The sequence below is a fragment of the Brugia malayi genome (genome assembly GCF_000002995.4).
Source record: "Brugia malayi strain FR3 genome assembly, contig: Bm_v4_Chr2_contig_001, whole genome shotgun sequence".
In the NCBI taxonomy this organism is placed as follows: Eukaryota; Metazoa; Nematoda; class Chromadorea; order Rhabditida; family Onchocercidae; genus Brugia; species Brugia malayi.
The window spans coordinates 3335008-3359097 of record NW_025062476.1 but is presented as its reverse complement, the minus strand read 5'-3'; the positions used below and the strand labels follow the sequence as shown (position 1 = coordinate 3359097).

The window sequence follows — 24090 nt, the reverse complement described above, 5'->3', positions numbered from 1 at the left end:
CAGTCCAAAACATTTTTGAATTACTCGTCAAATAATAGCATTGTAAAAGAAATAGCAAAAGAAATATAACAATAAACATCAAAGTATGACTCATCAAAACTAAAACCATTTGAAATTGAAATCATAACAATGCAATGAAAAGGCAAAATGCATAAAATGAGAAGCAATGAAATTATACCAAAAAAAAAAAAAATAAAAAAAAAAAGTTTACGGCCAAAAAATAAAAATTCTCGAATTAAAAAGAAATTATAGGAAAATGGAAATATAAATTTGCATATTTGCTATCTCTAAAAAATGTTCATAACAAAATCTGAGAGATTTAACTTTTATTTTAATTAATTTTTCAATTTGCTCTATGAAATTTCTCTCTCTCCCTAAAATTATGCATTCGCAGTATGCTACCTGGTATTTACTCTCAATTAAACGTGTTAACGTAAGACTTTCCTTTTTTCACGTAACTTTTATTGTAAATAATTACGTAAATGAAACATTGAACTATAAAAATTGCAAGTATAAAAGATATATAGTTAAGGAAGAAATGGAAGAAAAATGAAAAACGAACGTTTTGAAGAAAAGTTTTTTTATCATAATTTTTGATTAATCTAGCATTTATTTAAAACTATTAGAAAATTAAAATAATTTATTTTTGATGATATAACACAACAAAAGTAAATTTAATAATCTTTGATTGTATAAGACAATAAAGTTAATATCATTTTGAGATTTAAAACAAAAATGAGAAATTTTAGTTCGCTGTAATTACTCTCAATGCTATTATTCATTTTTGATTATTCATTCTTTTTTCTTTTTGCTTTTTTTTGTTTTTGTTTTTGTTTTATTGTTTTTCCTTTGGTGCATTTCATTAATAATAAAACATGAATTGAATGAGATAATTTCCGGAAATTTTTGTTTTTCTCTTTTATTTAGTGTTATATCTGAGAAATATTATTCGTTCTGTTTGTATTGTGGCGATGAATTCGACATAATTTAAATTGCTTTTACATTTTAACAATTTAATTTGTAAGTTTTGACATCTTCAGAATATGCAAATATTTAATTGATAGATAACATTACTTGGAAATTGTTTGAATGACAATTATAAATTTGTGTTTGCATAAATTCTTTACAAATTTATGATTTATCAATAAATCGCTTTTCCTTCTTCCAATCTTTTTCTCCTATTTCATACACATATTTTGATGATCACATGATTACTCACAAACAGAAGGCGAAATTTTACAAAATAAAATTTTCATTTTATTGAATGATAAATAATGCATCAGTTTTTTATAAAAATTTTATAATTTTTGAAATGAATTTAATCAATTCATTCTTTTTATGGAATATTTTATTAGTGTGCTAGTCCGTATGACACTGTAATTTCTAATTTAGATGAATCAAATTTCATTTCATCGGGTTAATTAGTATTAATGATTGAATGTTTGATCATTATTTGTATTTCAAATTATTTAAACTTTTCTCATAACTTACAATCGTTCTATATCTTTCCCATTTCAATTTTCAAATCATTCTTAATTAGCTCTCATTAATATTTCCCTTGACCATTTCCGTTCTATTGAAGTTCTGTTCTAAACTAGAAAATTTAACAAATACCAAATGAACTATTTAAATAAGTCTTTCATTTTAATTCTTTTGATTCATTCCATTTTAAGAATTAAGATTCATTTCAAAATTTTTATAGCATTCATTGTTTAGATCTATTTCATAGAAACTAAATTTTGCACCTAATTTAATTTAAACTGTAATTATACCATTTGGCTGGAAATAGATTTCAATCCTTCTCACTAATTATTATAATGTTTTTTTTTTTCTTTTAAATAAAAAAACTCTTTTTAATTGATTTATTTTATACTAAAATGTTTACTTGAGCTTAGCATTTCAATTTCAGTGACAACAAACATTGTTGAATATTGTCGTCTACTCTAACAATATTTATTGAATTTTAGGACTTTATTACACAACGACAAACTGCTAACGGATATATTATTCCTTCTTCTGATAATAATATTTTAAAATTTTAATCAAAGCTTGACATCGTTCATAACTGTTTTGAAATGCATAATTGAAAGTGAAAAAGCAAACAAATAAATCAATCCGAAAATATTTTCAGCTTTTTAATTTCATAACTCTTTGCAAAAACTTTTCCGCTTTTGGCATTCCATTCTTCCTTCTGTTTCAAAAAAAAAGAAAAAAATTCCTTGCTAAAAACCTTAGTAATACTCTTAGAAGTTCATCCTTTCCAGTATGATTCACATATATAAAAATAAGGTGTGATTTTTTTAAAAAAAAGAAAAAACAAAGAATTTGAGAGATTAGATTTTGAAATGTTTTGTTTACTTTTTGCAATCCTTTCATAGATATTCCAAATATTCCATATTTTTGATTAGTAGAAATTTCTATGAAAATTGAATGATTAACAAATTGAAGATGACAATTCAACTATTTTTTAATAACAATTCATAAAACATTTAGCTGAAAAAAGCTAATTAAATCGATCAATTAGTTAGATCACTGATAAGAATTAATTGTGCGAGCAACCAAAAAGTTTGATAAAATTATTATATAATAATAAAAACTATTTGTTTGATTTATTGATGACTAATTAGCAAACTAATTAATTACTTAGCTATCAATTGAGAATAAAAATTTAAAGAAATAAATTAGTAGCACAAGGTTATGATTTGTGAGAAATAACAATTTATAAACTTCAATTACTTCATATCAGTTATTAAGCAGTTGAAATCCTATAAACGCTTATACTCTTTTAAAGGATAAAATATAAAATTATTTTATTTTCGTAATAAATTTTCAAAATATTTTTATTTTTTTTTTTTCTTCAGATGGAAACTTAAATCTTATTTTATAGATAAAATTAGAATTTTTCACCAATTTTCGGTTATAAAATTTTGCAATTTATTTGTTAAAAGAATATATGAAATTCTTCAATGAATAATTTTGCATCCATTTATTGATATTATGAAATGAATAAAATAATAATAAAATGGATGAAAGTGATATGATATGATATGATATAATTTGTTTACTACAGTACAGTAGGGATATCAGAAAATTTCGAATAATTCTGTCAATGTTGAAATGTATTATTTCTCATTTTATAAAAATTTCTCGGTTATTTTTTTCCTTAATTCTTAAATTTTCATTTGTTTTCATCCTTTTTCTTAACAAATTCATTTAGTAATATTTTATTTTCATTTCATATATTTATTTACACACATTTTTTTTGCTTGCTGAAATAATACTTTATTTCTATTTTTTAATATTTTTTTTAATACATTTTTTAATGTCTGTTCAATTTTACAACAACAATATAACTTTAAGTTTAACTTCATTGTGATAGCAGTAGTGCAGTTTAAGCTTAAAAAAATTCTTCATTTCATTCTTTTTATAAAATTAATTATGCTCTGTATTTTTTGTTTAAAATTAGTGGAACTTTTTTATTTTTTTCAAAAAAGTTATTAGCTGTATATATCGAATTCTGAATCGTACTGAATTAGTAATATCATTTACCAAAATTCTGCAAATACATTTATATTCTTTTTGAAATTTTAGAAAGCTAAAAGGTAAACAGAAGCAATGCAATAAATAATAAAGCTTTGTTAAATGTTAACATTGTTATCAGAATGTTGTATATCTTGACAACTTTGCTGTTAAGTGTTAAGTAATATTTATCAACTGTACAAAACTGATAATTCCTTTTCCATCAATGATAATTTTTGCATATTCCATCTCAGATCTTATCTTCCTTTTAATTCCTATATTATTTTTAATGTTGCAAATTTTAATTCAAGGCTTTATATTTTGATAATTTTAACATTTCATTTTAATTTGGACTATTTAGCTATTATTGCAGTACTATTAAGAAATTTTCTTATACAGTAATACTATTAGTGATAATTTCATATGATTATATTTTGAATAAAAATATTATAAGATTATTGTGTAATATTTTTGAAGTTATCACAAAAGCAACAACGCTATTGCCATATTTACTCTAATTTTAAACTTATCATTTTTGTTTCAAAATTTAAATTAAATTTGAGTTTATTTCGTTTTAATTAAATGGAAATACATGTAATAAGCATATCAGAATGTTTTCATTTCTAATTAATTAATTAATTAATATCTCCCTTTGCTATCACACCTAAATAATAATATAATAATTTTGTTCATAAATAAAGCGCTCATTTTTTTGTCTTACAAATACGAATCTATAAAATTTGAAAATGCACTTTTTTTCTTGCATAATTCATTTTATAGAATTTATAAATTTCTGATCAATGATGTCTGCTGAATATTTTCATCTACGCTTAATTACTATCATTTCATATTTCATTATTATTCATGGCCGTTTCCTGGAAAGTAAGTTACTAACTTTTATGAATAGACAATAATAAAGTAAGTTAAATAAAGTAACTTTGAGCATTTATTTTAATTTTCAATCTAATTTAACCATCGATAGATCTATAAGAAATGCAAATTTCAGTTTAAAATTTCATTTGAATTTATCAACTTTGATTTATATATCCATTTTTCCTTACTAAACAATGCTGCTACAATGTCTAATGAAAAAATGTTGAAATCAGGAACCTCAGAGGCCTTAATGAGTGGTAATTCACTGGAAAACATCAATCCGGAACAGTGCCTGAAGAAAACGATAGAGATAACTTCTAGAAACTATTCGTTTGGTTTTATTGATACTTTCTACGATATTGCACAAAAAATATGTCAAAGCATGCAAACCGAACTTAGTGATACTAATGTGCAAGTTGGTAAAGTTATAAGATTTAAAGGTTAAATGAAATAGTCGAAAAGATTAAGCAATAGTAAAAAAGCAAAGTAATCTGTTAAATATAATATGAAACTTACAATGATAATAAGAAATAATAATAGTTCAAAAGGTCAAATAGAGCAATGCATCTCAGTGATTCCTTTATTCTTATAATTTTGGAATTATTTAGGTATCTTTCTGTTTTCCTTCTTAACTTCTCTTTTTTCTCTCTTAACTTTATCGCTTATCTTAGCTTATCAACTGCCTTATTAAAATATATATATTTTGAATAGTAATATTAAAATAGTTAATGATTATAAGCCAGTAAATCTAAATAATTTAGTGATTATAAAACATTGTATCTGAATAATCTTATAACAGTATTCATAAATGTTTATATTTAATTTTTCATCAAAAAAAAATTTTATAATATCAATTATTAAAAATAAAAATTTAATATATTTTGAAGTATTTTAGTTTTTGAAAATGCACTGATTCTATTCTAATAACACATAATATTATATAATCAAAAAATTTTAATTTTTGCTATAAAATGAACTAATCGAGAAAAGATCTAAATTTTAAGTTTTTTTTTGCAGATATTAAGTAATATTATTACTGCACAAACAACTGATGATATTATACAATCTATTTTTCTTGTTTGGCAGAAACAGGTTAAATTTTGTTAATTTGACATTGTAAGCAAAGTAAGAACAAAATTTAGTTATAATCCAAAATTTCTAAGTATAATTGAAAAGCTCTAACTCTATTCCAGTATTATTATTATTATTATTATTATTATTATGTAGTGATAATCAAAGAATTTAATTTGTTTCATTATATTATAAATTTTGTTTTTTATGCATAACAGATTAATGAAGGAGAATTTCTGTCTTTCTTTAATACATACATCATTCGCCTTTTCGCATAGTTTTTCATTAGAAAAGCTAACCAGAAGAAAAACTTAGATTAAATTACTTAAACTTACTTAACCTATACTACTACTACATCATCTTGTCGTATCGGTAATGGACTCAAATTGATATTTAAAACAAATTTGAAAAAAAAAAAAAGAGGTTTATATAAAATATTTTTCAGTTCTGGGCGTTTTTGTCGCTAGTAATTGCTTTTGCATTTATATTTCTTCTACCCATAAGTGGATTTTTCTTCTTTTGCAGTCGATATTGTTATTATGGCAGTGCAAAGCGTAAAAATGTTTGTTAGCTGTATAATTTATCTTTTAAGAACAGTCTTAATTATGTAAATTACAATATTAAGTATTTTAGAAGATCAAAATTTTAATTCCTAAATAATTATTAAATTAAATATTTTGCTAATAATATGTTTTAATAGTAGAAAATAAAATTTTAAAAAATTAGCAGTTTTTTTAGACTAACTCATTTGAAATGCTTCCTTGTGGTTATTTGGCATTATTAATTGGAATGCAAGCTATTATGATTGGATCATTAACGCTAAGCATAGAAAGTATCGATCATACATTTAATAATACAAAAAACATTAATAAATTCGTCCAAAATATTACTGAAGGTATTTTATTGAAATAATTTTAATTATTTTTAATTATTAATTATTGAATTAATTAATACAATTTCATTGAAATAATCAGCGCTATTATGAAAATGTTTCGAAGAATTTCCAATCAAAGCAATTGCAATAATTAATTTAACAAATTAAAATGTAATTTGTGCTTGGCTTAATTATGTTTATTATTTTCTATGGCACATTTCTTCATTTAATAACAATTTCAAAATGTTAAAATTTTTCTTTTTCATTCATTAATAAAGGAGAAGAAAAAAAAATTTTAATTTATTAAATATTATAATTATTATTCTTTTCTTAATCATCTAACAGTCAAAGAATGTAAAATTTCAGTACAAATAGTTGTAAATATATTAATATCAAGTGTGCGACAATTAATTAATTATATAATTAACAATTTTTTAAAATTAATTCTTTGTTTTTTAGATGTCATAAATGTAACAGAAATTATTTTTGATCATGTAAAATGTGAAATGGATATGAAATTACCAAAATTATTCAATAAAATGAAACGTCTTGTACGGCGATTGCCAAGCAATGCATTTAATCATTATAAAGAGAGTGACGGATACATAAATATGCAATTGGTATATTTTGTTAATTTAATTTCAATTTTAATTATCACAAATTTGCAGTAAATACTGTTTTAATATAAAGATGTTAGGTCTATTCTCTTATCAGTTTCAGTCAGATTTTACAATTTAATTTTATCAGATTTATCATTTTCAATTTAGCGCTGTATGGCTTACAAAGACAATTTAGTTCTAAATAGATTAGCTGATATAAGATAGTAAAGTTTATTCTCAATCAATTAAAATTTAAAGTAAAAATTTTTCAAGGCAATCAATAATTTAAAAAATATAAGTTGGACATTAAATATAACTGCTAAATATTTGGAAAAAATTGTATGTGATATTCGCAGTTTACCGTTACCATTGCAAAAAAAATTATCGAATTTAACAATGCTGATTAGTGATATTATCAGTCATGGTTATCAAATAACTGGGGTTAGCATTTTTCTCATATTATAATTCAAGTTGTATTATCTATTCATCCATATGTTTCAGTTATCTTTTATCACTTTTATCTGCCTACTAAATGTTATAATCATCACAGCTCCATCACTTTACATTACTTTCTTATCAGTTTACTTCAATCAATTTCAAATTTTTCATTTTATTAAAAAAAAAAAATTTCCTTTTCTTTTATTGTTCTTTTCTTTCAAAGCATTTTGCTTAATATTTATTATACTAATTAATTTTTGATCAAATTAAGCACTACAACAATGTACAACAAATGAATAATACATGGAATAGCCTCGATGATTTATTGTTTAACAGCAACGAAATGGTACTTATCATATTGCTTTCTAATTATTTCTTATCAAATTTCTACTGATAATAAGTTAATTAATTAATATTACTTGAAATACACACTTTTACTAAATTGTGTATGCATTAATCATTATTTTACTGATTAAATTATGAAAAAAGATAATGATCAATAAGTAATTCAGTAACTGATACTCTTTATCATTTATCATTTTGCCTTACTGATTGCAACAGATTCGAAAAAGAAAAAATTATTATCATTGCTGATGACTTGTTTACTTGTATTTGTAATTACCTTAGAAAGACATCTTGGAAAGCACCGATACATTAATCGATGATGCTGGAAAAGAAGCGATCAAAATGGTTGCAATAATTTATAATGGAAGTGTTAATATTATTAAATTCATCCAGAAGAGTAATCAGAAAGTGGACAATATTCATAAGCAATATATCGAAGTAAAAAAATTATTTCAATATATTTTTATAAATTTAAAAAAAAAAAAACAATAAACAATCTTAGATCTTTTTAAGAGTGTTATTTTATTTCATTTTTTTTTTTTTTTTTTTTAGAATTATGCCTAAATTTTATTCAGTAATACAAATGCTGAAATATTTTGTGATTTAATTTAATTTTAATTTTTGGATTATAATTAGTGAGTTAATTATAAAATTTATTTTAGTCTCGAGAATTTGATCAATTAGCAAATGTGTTATATGCTGTAATAGCGATATCTGCTTTATGTGTTATTACTCCTACTATTATTGTTGTATTTTCTGGAATAACAAAATTATATGCAAAGTAAATTTTCCATTTAATTTCTAATTAAATTATTTTATCTTATTCATTTAAAATATTAAATGCTGTGGAAATATCATTAATTTTTAGCAACTATTAAAGAAATGGTCATATGATTTTAATTATCAAAAAAAAAAAAAAAATTTTGGAATGCAAACATTACTTTTATTATTGGTTCATTATAATATAATTAAAGTTATAAATATGTTTTAAAAAAATGAATTATTCGATTTGTTTGGAAAAAATAAGTGTTTTTTGATAGCTCAAATCAATTCCAATATATTTTTTTTTATATTTTTAATGCACTAAATATTTTTTATTTTTTCTTTTCATTTTTTATCTTTTGAAAAATGAAAAGAAATAAAATAGCAAAGAATGAGAAATTATTACAAAAGCAATTTAAAATACAACGTTCTATTTCAAGAATTACTAAACTTACTTAAATTTACATTCATACACTAAAATATTTTTTAAAAAAATAATTTTAACGTTTACCTTCTAATTTCATTTTTTAATCTTAAAATTTCAGCAGTAAATCTTCATCAAAATGTTCAAAAGTTTTCTTCAATTCGGGGCGCTATTGTGGTCTATTCGCTCTTGCCGGAGCGTTCTTTACCGGATGGATTATAATGCTTGTTGCTAGGTAATTTCTTTGCTTTTTTTTTACAAAACTTTTAAATTTACAATTTAGTTTATTTTCAAGATTCTCTTCTATTAATCGTATCGTTATTCTTCCAGTTATTATGATCTTTGTTCTCTAATTGTTCAACCATTAATTAGTAGAATTAATAGAAAGTTTTTTTTTTTCTTTTTATTGAGGAAAATATAAATTTTAAAGAGCAAAAATGAAAAAATGCTCATTAATGCATCATCAGCTGCCTTTAATTTTTAGCATTTTTAATATTTTTTCATATTTGCTAATTTAAATTTATAAAAATATCTTTGAAATATCTTATAAATATCGCTTCGAATCTTTTTAAGCTTACTTAAATTTTGATTCATATTTTGAAAATCACTTTTTAAAAGATAATTTCAAGGCTTTTTCATTTCATTTTTTAATCTTAAAATTTCAACAATAAATCATCTTTCTTCTTCAAAAGTTAGAGACGCTATTATGTTCCCTTTTCATAAAGAGAGAAAATATTTTCTTAGCGAAACTTTTTTTTTTTTCAGTTTTCCGAATATTTCATTTTCAGTCTAAGTTTTATTTGTGGATACAGTATAGAAGCACTTTCTAATCCGTTATTTCGCGATTCTGAAATGCGTTTCTTCACCATATCACCGCTATTTCAATTTACTATACAAAATCCTATTGACAAGAAAAATTTCACGACAGATATTGGGTAATTATTGAATTGAAAAATTTTAGAATATGAAATATTAAATCTCGTGAAAAGCTAATTTGCAGGTATTTCTCGCAAAGAAATTCTCACAATAATTTTTCCGTTAATGATGAGACATTGATTAGTTGGAAAATTTTAAATATCAATCAAAGAATTTTGAATAAAATTAAATTTTAGCTGAAGAAAGTACACTTACTGTTAAATGTAAAAGATAGTATCAATTATTAATTTTTTTTTTTTTTATTATTTGAAAATTTTTCTAGAAATCTCAAATTTTGTATTTTTTTCTTATAAAATATGAAATATGTAATGAATTAGTTTCAGTAATATTATAAAGTATTGCAAAGAAAATGAAACCATTCTGTCGGCGTTAGAATTTGAAAGATTAATTAATATCGATGCAATTATAAAAAAAATAGATATTGAAGAAAAGGGAGAAAAAGCAATTGATGCACTTAAAAATGTAAATTTGAAGCAATATTTTCCAGAACAGGTTTTTAATGAATTTACGGTGAGTTGGCATTTTCATTCAATTTCTAAAATATTCTTTCTCATTCTCCCATTAAATTTTTCCATTAATATAAATTGGAAAGAAATGAAGTAGAATAAAAATGGCCAGCTTAATAAGTTATACAGTAAAGTAAATCACATAGTATTCTTACTAAAAACGGAATTATTTTTCGGATAACCAGTACGGAAATTTATTTATGATTAGAAATGGTCTTATCTTCCGGAAATGTTTCGTGGATAACAGATGTTATTAAACATAAAAATATTAAAATTATCATTTCAGGAAGATTTTGAACAGTTAGAGAATATGAATACTGAATTACATAATTTTATCATTTCGGATGATATTACAGCATTAAATGAATCACTACGTGATAATTTGAGTTATATGAATAAAAACATATCAAATTTAATCGAAGTTATGAAGTAAGCATAATTTCAAATCTTACTGATTAGTAAATGATAAGCTGAAGTGCTATTAGGAAGTATGATAAATAACCAACCATTACTGAATAGTTTTCTGGATTAAGTTTTTCTTTTCCTGTTTCTTTCATATATCACAGATTAGTAATACATCTGCCGAAAATCTACCGGAAAATTTGAATAATAATTGAAAGCAATCAATCTTTAAAAAAATGAATTTTTTCTTTTTGGTATTTCTCTGTAGCATTTTCTGCTTAACTTATTTATAAAACCATTCTGAGCTATTTTACTAATAGCATTTCTGACATTTTTTAAAATTATTCAATAATTTTAACTTAATTTTAACTTTGTTATTCATTTATTAATAAATAAGTTTTGCAAGGCTAAAAATTGGATGTAAAAGTTATTATTTTTACTTTCAACCATTAAAATTACTTAATTTTAGTTACACCGTTGTTATTACTCAGCAACTAATTGAACAATATTTATATTCGAATGAAATAATTAATGATAGTGCTCAAATAATTGAAAAAGAATGTAGTAATATAGTTGCTAATATCAAGGAATGTATTTATAATAGTACGGTAAGGTTTGTTTTTGTTTGAGAAATTTAACAAATTCGATAAGAAAACTATGAGAGAAGGAAACAACAACAACAACAAATGAATTTGAATTTAATTAGCATAAAAGTAAATAATAAATTAGATAAATATACAAAATAATTTCGTTGTAGAAATAGCAATGCAATAAAAATATGTTGAAAAAAGAGCAAAAAAAAAAAAAAAGTAAGCAAATATTTTAAGAAAGAATTTTAAATAAACCATTTCATCCTTTGATATCTTGAAATTTTTATAGGAATATTTTCGAAAAAATTCATATATCTGTCGTCCTTTTTATGATATTTGGGAAAATACCGGTTTAGCGGTGAGTCAAAAATTAAGTCGGCCAGTTCAAGGTGTTTGGATGTCAACTAGTGTCTTGTCGCTATCTTATGTTCCAGTTATTATTCTCACAACACTCATTATCAGATATCTTGCTAGGACGAATAGAAAATATGATTTTAAAGAAGTTAGTTTTCCTGTTACTTTCATTTTAAAATTTTATGAAATTCCTTTATCTGTAAAAAATTTGCTTTCCTTTATCAAATTATCATACACCTATGAATTATCACTTCCTATTGTAAAACTTAGTTGTTAAATTGAAATCTTAAGCTTTTAAAGTTTAAAATAAATTCTATTATATTTTCTATTGAATGTAAAATTTCAAATTATATGCATAAATTCTATATCTTAAATCCAAACATTGAAAAAAAAAAGAGTAAAATTTGCGCTATAAAAGACGAAGAATGAAATAGAAACAAACGAACCAATTAATTGCTATAAACTATTCTACAAATTGAAAAAGAAAAAAGATTTTCTTCAAAAAAAAAAATTTATTCTATCCAAATAATTATAAAATTCATAACATTTTTTTTTTCAAAAAAAAAAAAAAAAAAAAGAGAAAGCAAAAGAAATCTTCCAGAATTCATCCGAAAATGCTATCGCAATGAGTACAACAACAGATGCTTATCAATAAATGTTTAAAAGGTGTGAATTGATAATATTCCCAAATCTTATCATCTTTTTAGCAATAATTTGCATGCTTTATCTAATTGCATTACCTGTTACTTACTTACTTACTTACTTACCTATGTAAAAAGCATTCATTCCTGCACATGCATTTTCTTCTCTTTGCTATTCTCCTCAATTCCCTTCTACAATATTTTAGAGAAATTATAAGAAAAAATTAATTGATTAATCTATTTTAAAGTGTGAATTATTTTTTGTTTTTAGATTGCTACAAATGCATGCATAAAATTATAATTTATATTTTTCTGTAATAGTACAGAAGTCAACTACGATATGTTTCAAATATTTTATGAATTTTCTTCTTTTAAATCATTTTTTCCAAAATCTTTTAATTCAAATACTACAACATTTTATCTTTTTTCTTTATTTGTTTTTCATATTAAACAAGGAAAAAATAAGCACTCAATACGCGAAAATTTAGTTTTTTTCAATATTACATCCATCCAAATTCTCAATTTTAATAAAAAAATTTCCTCAAACTTTCAAAAGTTAAAGTCAAACATTTTTAGTTTAGTTTCAATCTTAATTTAATGTCACTAGTTTTTATGAGATATCAAATAGTTTACATTTTCTGTTTAACTGATTGAATTGATTTTACTAAATTATTATCTCAAAGAATATGAAGCAGAATTTGCATGAAAGAAATTTCATTGCTTTAATTGTTATCCAGCTCTTGGCAAAATTAATTTCTATCTTTTAGTGATCAAGAAGAAATGATATTTAACTGAATTTTTCAAAGGAAACTTTTCATATTTTAAACATTTATATTTTATTATTTCAAAACAAATTTTTATTAAAATAACAAAAACAATTATTAGTCAAATGTGATAACATTAATAATAATAATAATAATAATAATAATAATAATAATAATAATAATAATAATAATAATAATGATGATGATGATAATAATAATAATAATAATGATAATAATAATCATAAAGAATTTATTAATTTTTGGAAGAAATTTTTTACTTATTTTCCAATTTAACTAAACATAGCATTGCTATTTTATCTAAATAATTATTTCTTTGATAATTTTGCTAAATTTTTTACTAGAAATTCAACCTTACCAACATTCTCTTAACCTGCAGCAATCGAGAACTGACACATTCTATGGTACTATTTATGCTTACGATGCAAATTCAAGAAGTTCCACGTCTACTTTAATTTCCAATCGAAGTGCTAATAGCGGTAAAATATGGCGCAAATTATTTAGAGGAAAACAAATTGTCCCAGTGACCGAACAGTCGATGATGACTCATCCCAATATCTATGCTTACGATTTATGTGATAGATGAAGTGACGACGGTCAGTAATGAACTAATTTTCACATTTATCATTTTCACCTGTACACTTTTACCTTCCTTTGTTCCACCTTCTTACTTGCATGATATTTCAAACAAACAAACAAATATTGTGGTTTTCATTATGAAATACTTCCTTTGTTGACAATAAAATTCACAGGTAATAATTAACCTTTGTCATGATATTCATTTATATAGCATCACATATTGTCACCCTCTTTCTTTTTGTTTTGCTTTTTTGCTTTGTGCTATTTTCCAAAAATTCTTATTGGTTTGACATACACATACACACATCATTAAGTTTGAAGTATTTTACGTTTTCAAATCTTAATTCTACAATGATTTTAAAATATTTAAACCATTAACCATTCAATAATTTTTTTTATCAATTGTTTTGCTGGGATTTCAGTTGTTTGCAAGATTTTTTCTTTTTTTTGCTATATCTAATGATGTAATTGGATTCGAGCGCAGTTTTTAAAAGATACTTTTCGGCACAGTCATATCATTCATTATCACCGCAACAATTCTCATTACGTCTTATGATAGTATATTAATGATAATGATGATAATGATAACGTTAATAACAACAATGATTGATGATACTTGATGAGGACCAGTGATGGATAAATGTAAATGATTTTTCAGTTTACTCAATCTCGACAGTGTTGTTTTCATTATCGATGATCAAATCTCCAGGTTATTACGAGATGCAATGTTATCTCAGATTATTTTATCATACTCACATTAATATGATAATATATCTCTGTTGAGACTCAGTAAACTGATTTAAGTATTTATTAAAAAATAGTTATTAGATGTTTTGTTTTGGTTATTCAATATTGCTTCAAAACAGTATTTAAATCTATGCAAGATGGATTTTTTCTTTTGATTGTTACAATCAAATATTTTTTTCAAATGTTTATTTGATTTATTATTTTGTATAAATAATGGCTATATACTGTACCTGAAATTTTCCACGTCTTTTATACTTTAATTTATACTCAATCTTTATTAGTTACAAAGAGATTGGGAATAAACCATGAAATTAGTCTTTTTATTTTTTATTATTTCTGCATCCTTTTTAGGCAGTTATCCTTTATCATTTATAATGAAATCACATGAGCAAGAGATAGAGTATATCTGAACTACAATCTATTACTTAACTATATCATTGAAAAATTTGTGTAATTGTAATGACCCTGTATTATCAACATTATTATGTTAAAATATTGCTTAAATGTCATATAATATTCAAATTAGACAAATCTTGCATCAGTAGAATTGATGATTAGTAAAGAAACCTCCTTCCTTTGTTTTTATTTATCTATTTCTCTGCACTATATCATTGTATTTTAAACATTATATGCTGTAAATATGTTGGGAACATCTATGCAAACAAAATATCTATGCAAACATTTCTGTAACATTTTTATTGAATAAGAAATTAGCTTCTCAGTGTTTTATTGTATCAACGATTTATCGCTTCAAATATTCCAACTACAATAACTATTTCATCTAATGTATTATTTGTTCAATAAACTGACTGTATTATTATGTAGCGATGAAAACTAAACTATTGCCTTAGCAAACGTTGGGATGAAATCTTTACAAGAGTGAGGATTAACGGACAAGATGGAGTGAACAATTTATAACATTCTGAAATGCAATCATTCACTACCGAAGCACCATACTTTTTTTCTTTGTATTTTAACTCTTTTACATTCGTAAAAAGATCAATTTTATTTCGAAATATTAAACAACACAACAAAGAAGTCAAATTTTTAAAGTTTTCAAAGAGAAAACAAAGGCATTTTGCAAATGTAATCAAATGAAAGTCCTTTAAAAAATACATTATCATTCCCACAATTTTCTCATTTTGCTGAATGCATTTTCAAAGTTTGTTAAATTTTAAAATATGTCGGAGAACTCACAAATTATCAACATATTTCGCAAAAAATTCAAAAAGATATATGATGTGAGGTAATAATGGACTTCAGTCTATAAAATGATAGATCAAGCCAAAAGGAGGTAGAAAATTGACCAAATTCCATGCTAGATGTTCTTGAACAAATTTCACAGAACACCGCATAGCTTTGCTAATTGCTTTATCCAAAAGGTTCTAAAACGCTTCCCTGTAGTCTGAAAGCTTCAACGGAATATTTGCGAAACAAAGGAAATCCACCTCAAATCATGAACTAAGGACAATTTTCTGCCTATTTATTGGCATTTCCATGCCCTCATTAAGTAACTTATTATGCTTATAAGTAACAACCTTGAGATCATATGGTTTAATTGTGTCACTACCAACAAACGTAAAATTAATTTTTAAAAACTGAACTGCATGAGAGTTAGGAAAAAGATATATGTAAAAAGAGAGAAAAAGAATTCAACGAAGAGCAGTGATTAGTTATTTTAGCGCTGCCTTCGACGTCTCCCAGCGCGACGCGGTCGATCACCGTTCAACGGGTTCCTATCCGGTGGACGATAGGATGCTTGCTGTGATGCTGTAGCCGGAGCACCGTAACCAAGCGATATCGAGCAAGTACAACTATCATTGTCCGGTGCTCCTCGATTATAACAGCACAAGTCATCGTACTCATGTCTTCCCTGTCTGCAAACTACTAAGAATAAGATATGAAACAATAAAAACAAACAAGATGCAACGATTTCTGTTACATCCTCGGTGCAATTGCATGACAACCTTATAACAGAATAAGTAGTGAACGGTAGAATCATTTTGTCTTCCTCATTATGAGCATTTGAAGCTTAATTATTGCTATCCATTAGCGGAGCTAATTTTCATCTTTATCTCAGTCAATTTAGCACGTAGTGTCACATTTCCCATTCTCTAAAAATCTACAGAATATTTATATAGCGTTGTTCTTGAATCTGACCGACATCTATTGCTCTCTCGTTCGAAGTATTAAGTTTGAAAACTTGAAAGAAATATACCCAGTTTTAGTCTGTCTCGACGGGTTTTTATTTATTGATGGCCCGGTCGTTGTCACTAAACGATATTGCACCAAATGACTGTTAGCTTTCATATGTTTCAAGTGATTACTCTGAAAGAGAATGTCATAAAGATAACACAATACACCATTTAAATTATCAGAATTGTTGCAAATCGATCTTTAGATCAATAAATAAAAGTCATGGCTGCTCTAGATCTTCTATTGAACTAGACTTTCTACTCCACTCAGCATAACCATTATTAAAAAGTCGTCATAACCAAAAAAAAAAAAAAAAAACTTATTCAAGTTTTTAAGAAAATATTTGGGACAAAAATTCCTTGTTTATTTGACATTTAAGAGTTAAAGAATTGAAAAAAGGAATACCGGACAAGTAGCCCACTGAGTAATATCATAGATTACGCCATCCAAACATGCATAATAGATCCAAATAAAGCCACCGAAACGAGTTTCTGCCCAAATATCATTCTGAAATATGATATTTTATAAACATGATGACCCTACACATATTCTCAGAAACAAACACAAATAATAACCAGAGCTATAAACATGATGGGCCATATCTAAGGTTCCATATTTTGGTGAGTGCACTTCAGCACAATCATACAGTTAAAAACGGTATCATGTTACAACTTGCTTTGATTTACCCATCAATCATTTGAGATATATATAAATCAAAAGATACAGGAAACCATACATGTTTAGCAGGATGACGAAGTTTACATTTCTTACAGTATCGAGCTTCTGAAGCTCGAATACTTTCTAGTGGTATACGTGTATGCTTATTACCACAGTCGCAGTACATAGCATTCCGCGCCTCATTCATCTTTTCACGTAAACGCTCCCATAATTCTTCCATTTCCTTGTGCTGTAAAAGATCAAAAAATCTTAAAACATAATTCCAAAACATGTCGTTTAAAAAAATTAACAACAATTTCTAATAATTTCTGTTTGCAGCAAAATGATATAGTTTGTTTGCATTGAATTATGTGACTGATTTCAGGATAAAAAAAATTTATTTTGTAATTTATTTTTGTAAACCTTAAACAAATGGCGCAATAAGATAAATTTTTTTTATCTACCTAAGCCAAACAAGATGTTCAGAAAAACCATTCTTAACATAATATAGTAATACAAATAGCAATATATATATATATATATATTGACAATACATCTTTACCAGCGGATTTTTATGTAAATTAGCAATATTATATTTGTTCCGAACATCTGGTGTACCAATTGCATCGAAAGCTCTCGAAAGAATCTTGAAAGCTTCATCTGCTCCACTTAAACGGTTCTGTAAAAATCATCAATTATCTAATACAAATTTCTAGTAAACACTAAAAATAATATCGATCTAATTATCATAAATATGAAATATCACCACACTCTAGCTAAATCGAATTTAACAAATATGCACCACATTGAATTTGTAGATGCATTTCACTTATATGTGAAATGCTTACATGTATATGTAGATATGCGAATTAAAAATAAAACCTTATCAGGATGCACTAGAACGGCTTGCTTTTTATAATATCGCTTAATATCATCATCTTTACAGTCAGCCCTTAAACCTAGCACCATATATGCATCACGCCCACGACATTTCAAAATCCGTTCCATTGCTTCTTCGCCTTAAAATAGTTGCTAAATAATATAAATAGAAGAAATGGTTAAAAAATTTTTCAAAATGGTAAAAAAAATTTCCAACAATACTACATTTTTGATTTATTATCAAAAATGTCAAAGATATATATAGGAAACTAAGCAAACTTAAAGAAAATGTTAGGATGACAACTGTCGAAATGCAATCATGACTTTAACAAAAAACAAAAACTACAAAATGAACCTGTTACCGGCAACTGAATATTTTCATTTAGACCCCACTCGACAACTTTTTTCTTATTCGTCCACATTCTTTTTACGTTGAACAAACGAATATTTTCCCAGCATTTTCTGTTCAAAAAATTACGAATATAAATCTGTCTGAACTAATAAGTTATTTTAAATTTAAAACTTACATTAGAATATAAATATATAAATACCTAATCATTTACTTAAAAGATTTCTACGTCTTTGTAGTGTGTTCTAAGGACCATCCATCTCGTAAATACATAAAAATCTGAAACGAAGCTATGAGTTTAAAATCAGTTACTTATGATCACTGATAATCAAGCTCATTACTCATTATTTAAATTCAAATAAAAGTAATCTTAACAAAATAATGAAACGCAAACAACGAATCTATATGCAAAAAATTACCTCTGAGCATCCAACATGGAATACCAGCATAGTTGGATGTTGAGAACAATACTAGTGTAACCAGCGATAATTCTTAAACATAAATTTTAAGTTAGTGCTAATTTATAAAAAAATTTGTGATTTTTCAAAAACCTGAAATTGTTTTTCATTCATTTCTTGCATCCTTCCTCCACCCTCTTTCTCTCTGCAAGACGTGTGCTATTAAAAAGTACAAAATAAATAGAGCACAACTGAGCATGATTAAATTGTTTTAATCTCTTAAATATAAATGCTCAGTTTAAAGAACTCTTCATCTGAGTTTTAAATTGGCTTCACTATAAAATGTTTTCTAATAGCTACTCTCTGAATAATCCACTGCTAAATCTTTTTAACTCATTAAAAAAAAATTATGTAATGATGACTATATAAAAATTCCTTTTCTTACAGTGCAACTTTTATTAATGAGTTATTACATACGTATAAAGAGTGATATCCAACAGCTGCAACGATATATCTGACAAAAGATCCATAATCCATTGAAAAGCATGTTTGATGATAGAAAATACAAGCGCTATCATTATATCTAAAATTTCGTATAGAAACGATATGAAATTATGAATTAACACAAGGTAAAATTTTGAAAAGGGAGGAGAAATGTATGTGATAAAACTCAAAACATAAATTCAAAACGTACTTATATAGTCTGCTATGCTGTTTTGACGCTTTCTAATAGAATTACGCTGTTTTCGGCCGCATCTCGCAGAATCAATCAATGACTGTGTATTCAGATCACGACGAGCGCCAATCATTTTTTTGAATACTGAGAAAAAACTATTATTAGATTCTTTTCTTTCCATATAAATTATTATGCACATTCTGCACAACAGCTTGAAGGTTTACTATAAAAAAAATGACAAAACAAAACAAATGAATTTAGATATAGTAATCCTTAGATATAGTAAAAAAAATTTAGATATAAAAAAAAAAAAAAAAAAGTACGAAGCTATTTTTTCCAATTCAGAAATGATCACCAAATTTTCCTACGAAGCCATATACAATGAAAATTGACAAGACCAGTGAAAACAAAAATATAATCTACCATTACGCTGAGCTGAAGAGAAGCCTGAAGATTTAATTCCATTTTGACTGAATTCCTTAGTTTTAGTCTCAGTTAGTGTGCTGCTGTCTTTATCAATCTTTTCTGTATTTTCTGCAAATTAGTATTAAGCATAAATGTAACGCAGTCCAAATTATCTGTTCATCCATATCACTGTCAAAAAGTGTTTCAAGTATATAATTAGCTGACAAAGAAATGAAAACTAGCTAATAATAATGATATTCAAAGTAAACATCAGTGATTTGTACTTATAGTTCTATATTTATGATTTATAATTTTTAATTTCAGTAACAAAAGAAAAGTCAAGAGTTGGTCCGTAATTCTAATCAGTACTGAGAAAATCTTGCTATTTATTACCTAAATTTTCATCAACATTTTCTAAGAGAAAAATGGTTAAGCATGTGTTTACCAATTTCCCGCTTTCCTCTCATGCAACCCAGCACAACAACCATAATCAGAACTAATTAAGCTACATTAAAAGTTACGTTTTGATAATGGAAATAACAGTGTAAAAAAAACACATCCAGTGAAACATCACCAATTTTTGGTTTTGTTGCAGTTACATCCACCGATGATTCGTGATGAACAACCACTGATGACAAAGATCGACGCGTGACGCGACGTAGAACTGTATTTGTAGCTTGTGTTCCAAGAGACTGTAAAACATCAAAACGACTGGAAGCATCCACAGCCTGATTACCGGCTAGCCCTACAATGATCACGCAACCGCTGGTATGTTTATAAAATGAACTTATCCGATATCTAGGAATAAATGATGAGAATCAGCAAATTTTATTCAAATACGGGTGACTGAAGCCATCAGATATTCAGAAATTACTTACCCAAAAATATTCTTATTAAACCCCGATATAATGTTCAACCTACTATTAAAAATAGAAGGATTTTCCTATGTTTTGAGATATCATTATGCAAATTTACTATTTTAAGTAAGTCATTTATTAAACAATTATTAGTAATAAACTAATATTAACGAATATACTATTAACAGATAAGACCCATACGACTGCATTGATGAAGAGCTCACCATCTTCATCAGTGATCACTTGATCATTTTTGTTGCTTTTGACACCTTTGTTTTTCTTATGAGTGATTTTTTGGAATTCATAATCAGCCTTTTTCTTCATACGATCACATCCTGTTAATAAATTTAAATTATTCTTGAACACACTTAATTCCTCTCGTTGAATAATAATTATACCTTTCTTAGTCGCAACTTTGTTTTTGAGATGGACAGTTCCTTCATTCGGTTCGTTGTAAACATCACTCACGGTACAAGACGATACCACAACTGAGGTTTCATCAATCGATTGGTGATTACTATTGGTGGCGTGTGCTGATGCTATACTTTTTGAAGTTTGATTATCATCATCCTTTCCTCCTAAATTAATTATATGAACAAAAATGCACCACCAATTCTGATTTCATTGAATACTGGCTAAGTTCTGCTTACTGCAACAACTAATAAAAATATAATTATAAGACATCTGTCTTGTAAAAGACATCATTAAATAACTTCATATGACAGGTACATAGGATAGAATAGTCAATCTTTTAAACCTCGAGTGACATTAAGATATTTTAATACCTGAAAAAACAGATGAAGTATGACGTACAGACGCTGGTGGACTTGATACAAAAGAGGAAAGTGCTGAACTTGACACAACATGCTCTTTCTTGGAAGCAGCGTCGCGATAGCTTTTACTCAGTGGTAGAACCACACTTTTAGCTGCTTCCGGTAAAAACAAGCTTGAAGAAACATCTTCTCTGAAATTATGCTCATTAAGTTGAGGAATTATAATATGATTGAAACTAAAAATAAGTGAAAAGTTCATAGAGGTTAATAAATATTTCTTTATACTGCGCATATTCATGATTATGGTTGAATTATCAGAAAACTTTCCGTTATTAGGAAACTTTCTTTTACATCCACAGAGAAAGTTAGCAGAGAATTCAGCAATACAGAAATTAGAACTGTACAAATCATATTCCACGGATACAAATGAAAAATTTACTTACATCGAACTACTTGTTGTCTTTTTAATCCCCTTCGGTGGTACATGTTGTGGTAAGTATGAATCAATATGCACTACGCCACTTTCACCGACGTTAGAATAAACACGTGGTGGAGGAGTTGCAAAAATTCGTGGATCAACTGGAGAATTCCCAAGATGCTGCTGGTGATGTCGGTACATATTTTGATAATGATGTTGTTGCATTTTATCCAAAGTACTATTGGGTGCCATAAGTGACTTCAAAATCTGCAAAAAGGCTGTAATTTCAGCCCTCACATAAATTTATGATTGGAAACAAATTGATAAAACAGCGAGAAATAATGCCACTTGATAAAAGATTTGAATAAATTTCAGGCATAACCGAGCGATTTCAAAATACATGAAAGTAATAAAAAAAATTACAAGGAACCATACCGATACCGTTCGGTGAGAAGAATATGGCATTCCAGTCGACATGTATGCATCCATAGTTGCACTTGGTACATTATCCCACTCGTCATGCTTAACAAACTGATACGAAAAGTTAACCAGAAAGAATGTTAACACTCTTAAAAATAACTTAACACTTGAAAACATACTATATAATTCAATCAATCGCTTTCACATATGAAAATCAAAAATTCTGGAAATTAGCGACTTCAAAATAGATGAAAAATGAACCCTTCCAAAAGATGATTGATAAAAATCAGTGCGCGTTACAGCTGTTGCAGTGGGTGTTTGGCCATAAGGTACGGCAACTGGTGGTGGAGCCAATAGTCCAGCACTTTGACCAGATGATGTCCAGTGTGGTGAGCCAATAGAACATGGACTATACGGCGGTGGTGGTTCTGGCCAGAAGGTGCGGTTTGGAGTCGGGCCAATTGGACCGGAACTTGGTAATACATTTCCGGATGGTACACTACCGCTTCCACTTGTTTCTGGAAAACCAAATATTCAGAAACAGGAACACTGGAATCATAACTGCAAATCAGTAGCTAAAACGTTCAATTCAAAAATGATAAGAATTTGAAATGTCAGTCTTATTTCTACTTTACTACGATGCAGTGTACTTCCCAGAATACAAGCTTTTTTTTTTATTTGAACTTTGACAGAAGGTTATGAAATCAATTAAAAGAGGTCACAGAAGTATATATATCACAAGGTCAAAAATTTGTGAAATTTGAAAAAGAAAACAAAAAAGATTCCAAACGCTGTAAGATTTAAATTTTCCAATTTCGGCAAATCTCTTGTTAACAATAGCAATCCAATCCAAAACAACATACCAATAGTGTGACCATTTGTCTGCCCAAAAACATCCTCTTCACATAAGAGATTACCAATATAGTGGCGTTCCTGTTGATCGTCTAAAGTGGATGTCATATTTGCCATTTCTTCAGCTTAAGTTATAGATTTTCAGTACTGCACTATTACACATTACACTTCAACCAGAATTATTGTTTGTAGTGCACTCTTGTAGAATAAATTTATGCTGCAAATTGTTAACCAAAATCATAATTGAAATTAATCCAACGAAACAGTCAGTATGTTAAATTCATTTTTTTTTTTTTTTCTGATTACACGATGACTAATTAATTACGAACCGACACACGAATTATTTCCCAATTCGTTGCGATGAAGGAAAACGGGACAAAAAAAAAAAAAAAATCTTACATGATAAATATGATGAAATGAAATGACCAGAAGAATTGTTTCAATAGACATTTCAATTTAAAACATTATACATTAGCTTTTCTATTTCAACAGATCTATTCTAACGAAAAAGTGAAACAAACTTTCACACAAAATAAACTATCCTATCCTGATTATAAACAAGAATACATCAGTCATATGTTAGCTTCATCCAATGCAAAAAGCATAAACATCGTGCAAACATAAGAAATTAAATCACAGAAAATTATTGATTTGCGTTACCAATTTCTGCTATAGTTAGCCGTAAATAGCTTTATATATTCTTATTAATCCATTACAATGCGCTACTTCTTATGTTTCCTATCGCTTTCTACCGTCTCCTCAATTAGA

The 24090-nt window shown here is 26.3% G+C and overlaps 3 protein-coding genes across 3 annotated transcripts; 2 read left to right on the top strand and 1 right to left on the bottom strand.

The window, feature by feature from the left end:
- Positions 1-4319: 4319 nt before the first annotated feature.
- Bm13431 (Uncharacterized protein) lies at positions 4320-4837 on the top strand (the record flags this gene model as incomplete). Its single annotated transcript, XM_043078286.1, has 2 exons — positions 4320-4401; positions 4626-4837. The coding sequence occupies 2 exons, from the start codon at positions 4320-4322 to the stop codon at positions 4835-4837; spliced, it is 294 nt and encodes a 97-aa protein (XP_042934220.1).
- A 2006-nt stretch (positions 4838-6843) lies between these two features.
- Bm5119 (Uncharacterized protein) lies at positions 6844-12348 on the top strand (the record flags this gene model as incomplete). Its single annotated transcript, XM_043078285.1, has 12 exons — positions 6844-6957; positions 7210-7377; positions 7646-7720; positions 8002-8157; positions 8382-8500; positions 9027-9140; positions 9694-9840; positions 10165-10351; positions 10634-10776; positions 11219-11357; positions 11629-11841; positions 12295-12348. The coding sequence occupies 12 exons, from the start codon at positions 6844-6846 to the stop codon at positions 12346-12348; spliced, it is 1629 nt and encodes a 542-aa protein (XP_042934219.1).
- A 3772-nt stretch (positions 12349-16120) lies between these two features.
- Positions 16121-23439, bottom strand: Bma-dnj-5 (DnaJ domain containing protein; the record flags this gene model as incomplete). The annotated part of the gene is made up of 19 exons (XM_043078284.1): positions 16121-16319; positions 16661-16770; positions 17044-17145; positions 17375-17545; positions 17858-17974; positions 18178-18314; positions 18530-18636; positions 18943-19014; positions 19399-19504; positions 19616-19741; positions 20021-20131; positions 20577-20747; positions 21084-21194; positions 21258-21437; positions 21645-21823; positions 22076-22317; positions 22486-22572; positions 22732-22988; positions 23334-23439. The coding sequence occupies 19 exons, from the start codon at positions 23437-23439 to the stop codon at positions 16121-16123; spliced, it is 2691 nt and encodes an 896-aa protein (XP_042934218.1).
- Positions 23440-24090: the final 651 nt, after the last annotated feature.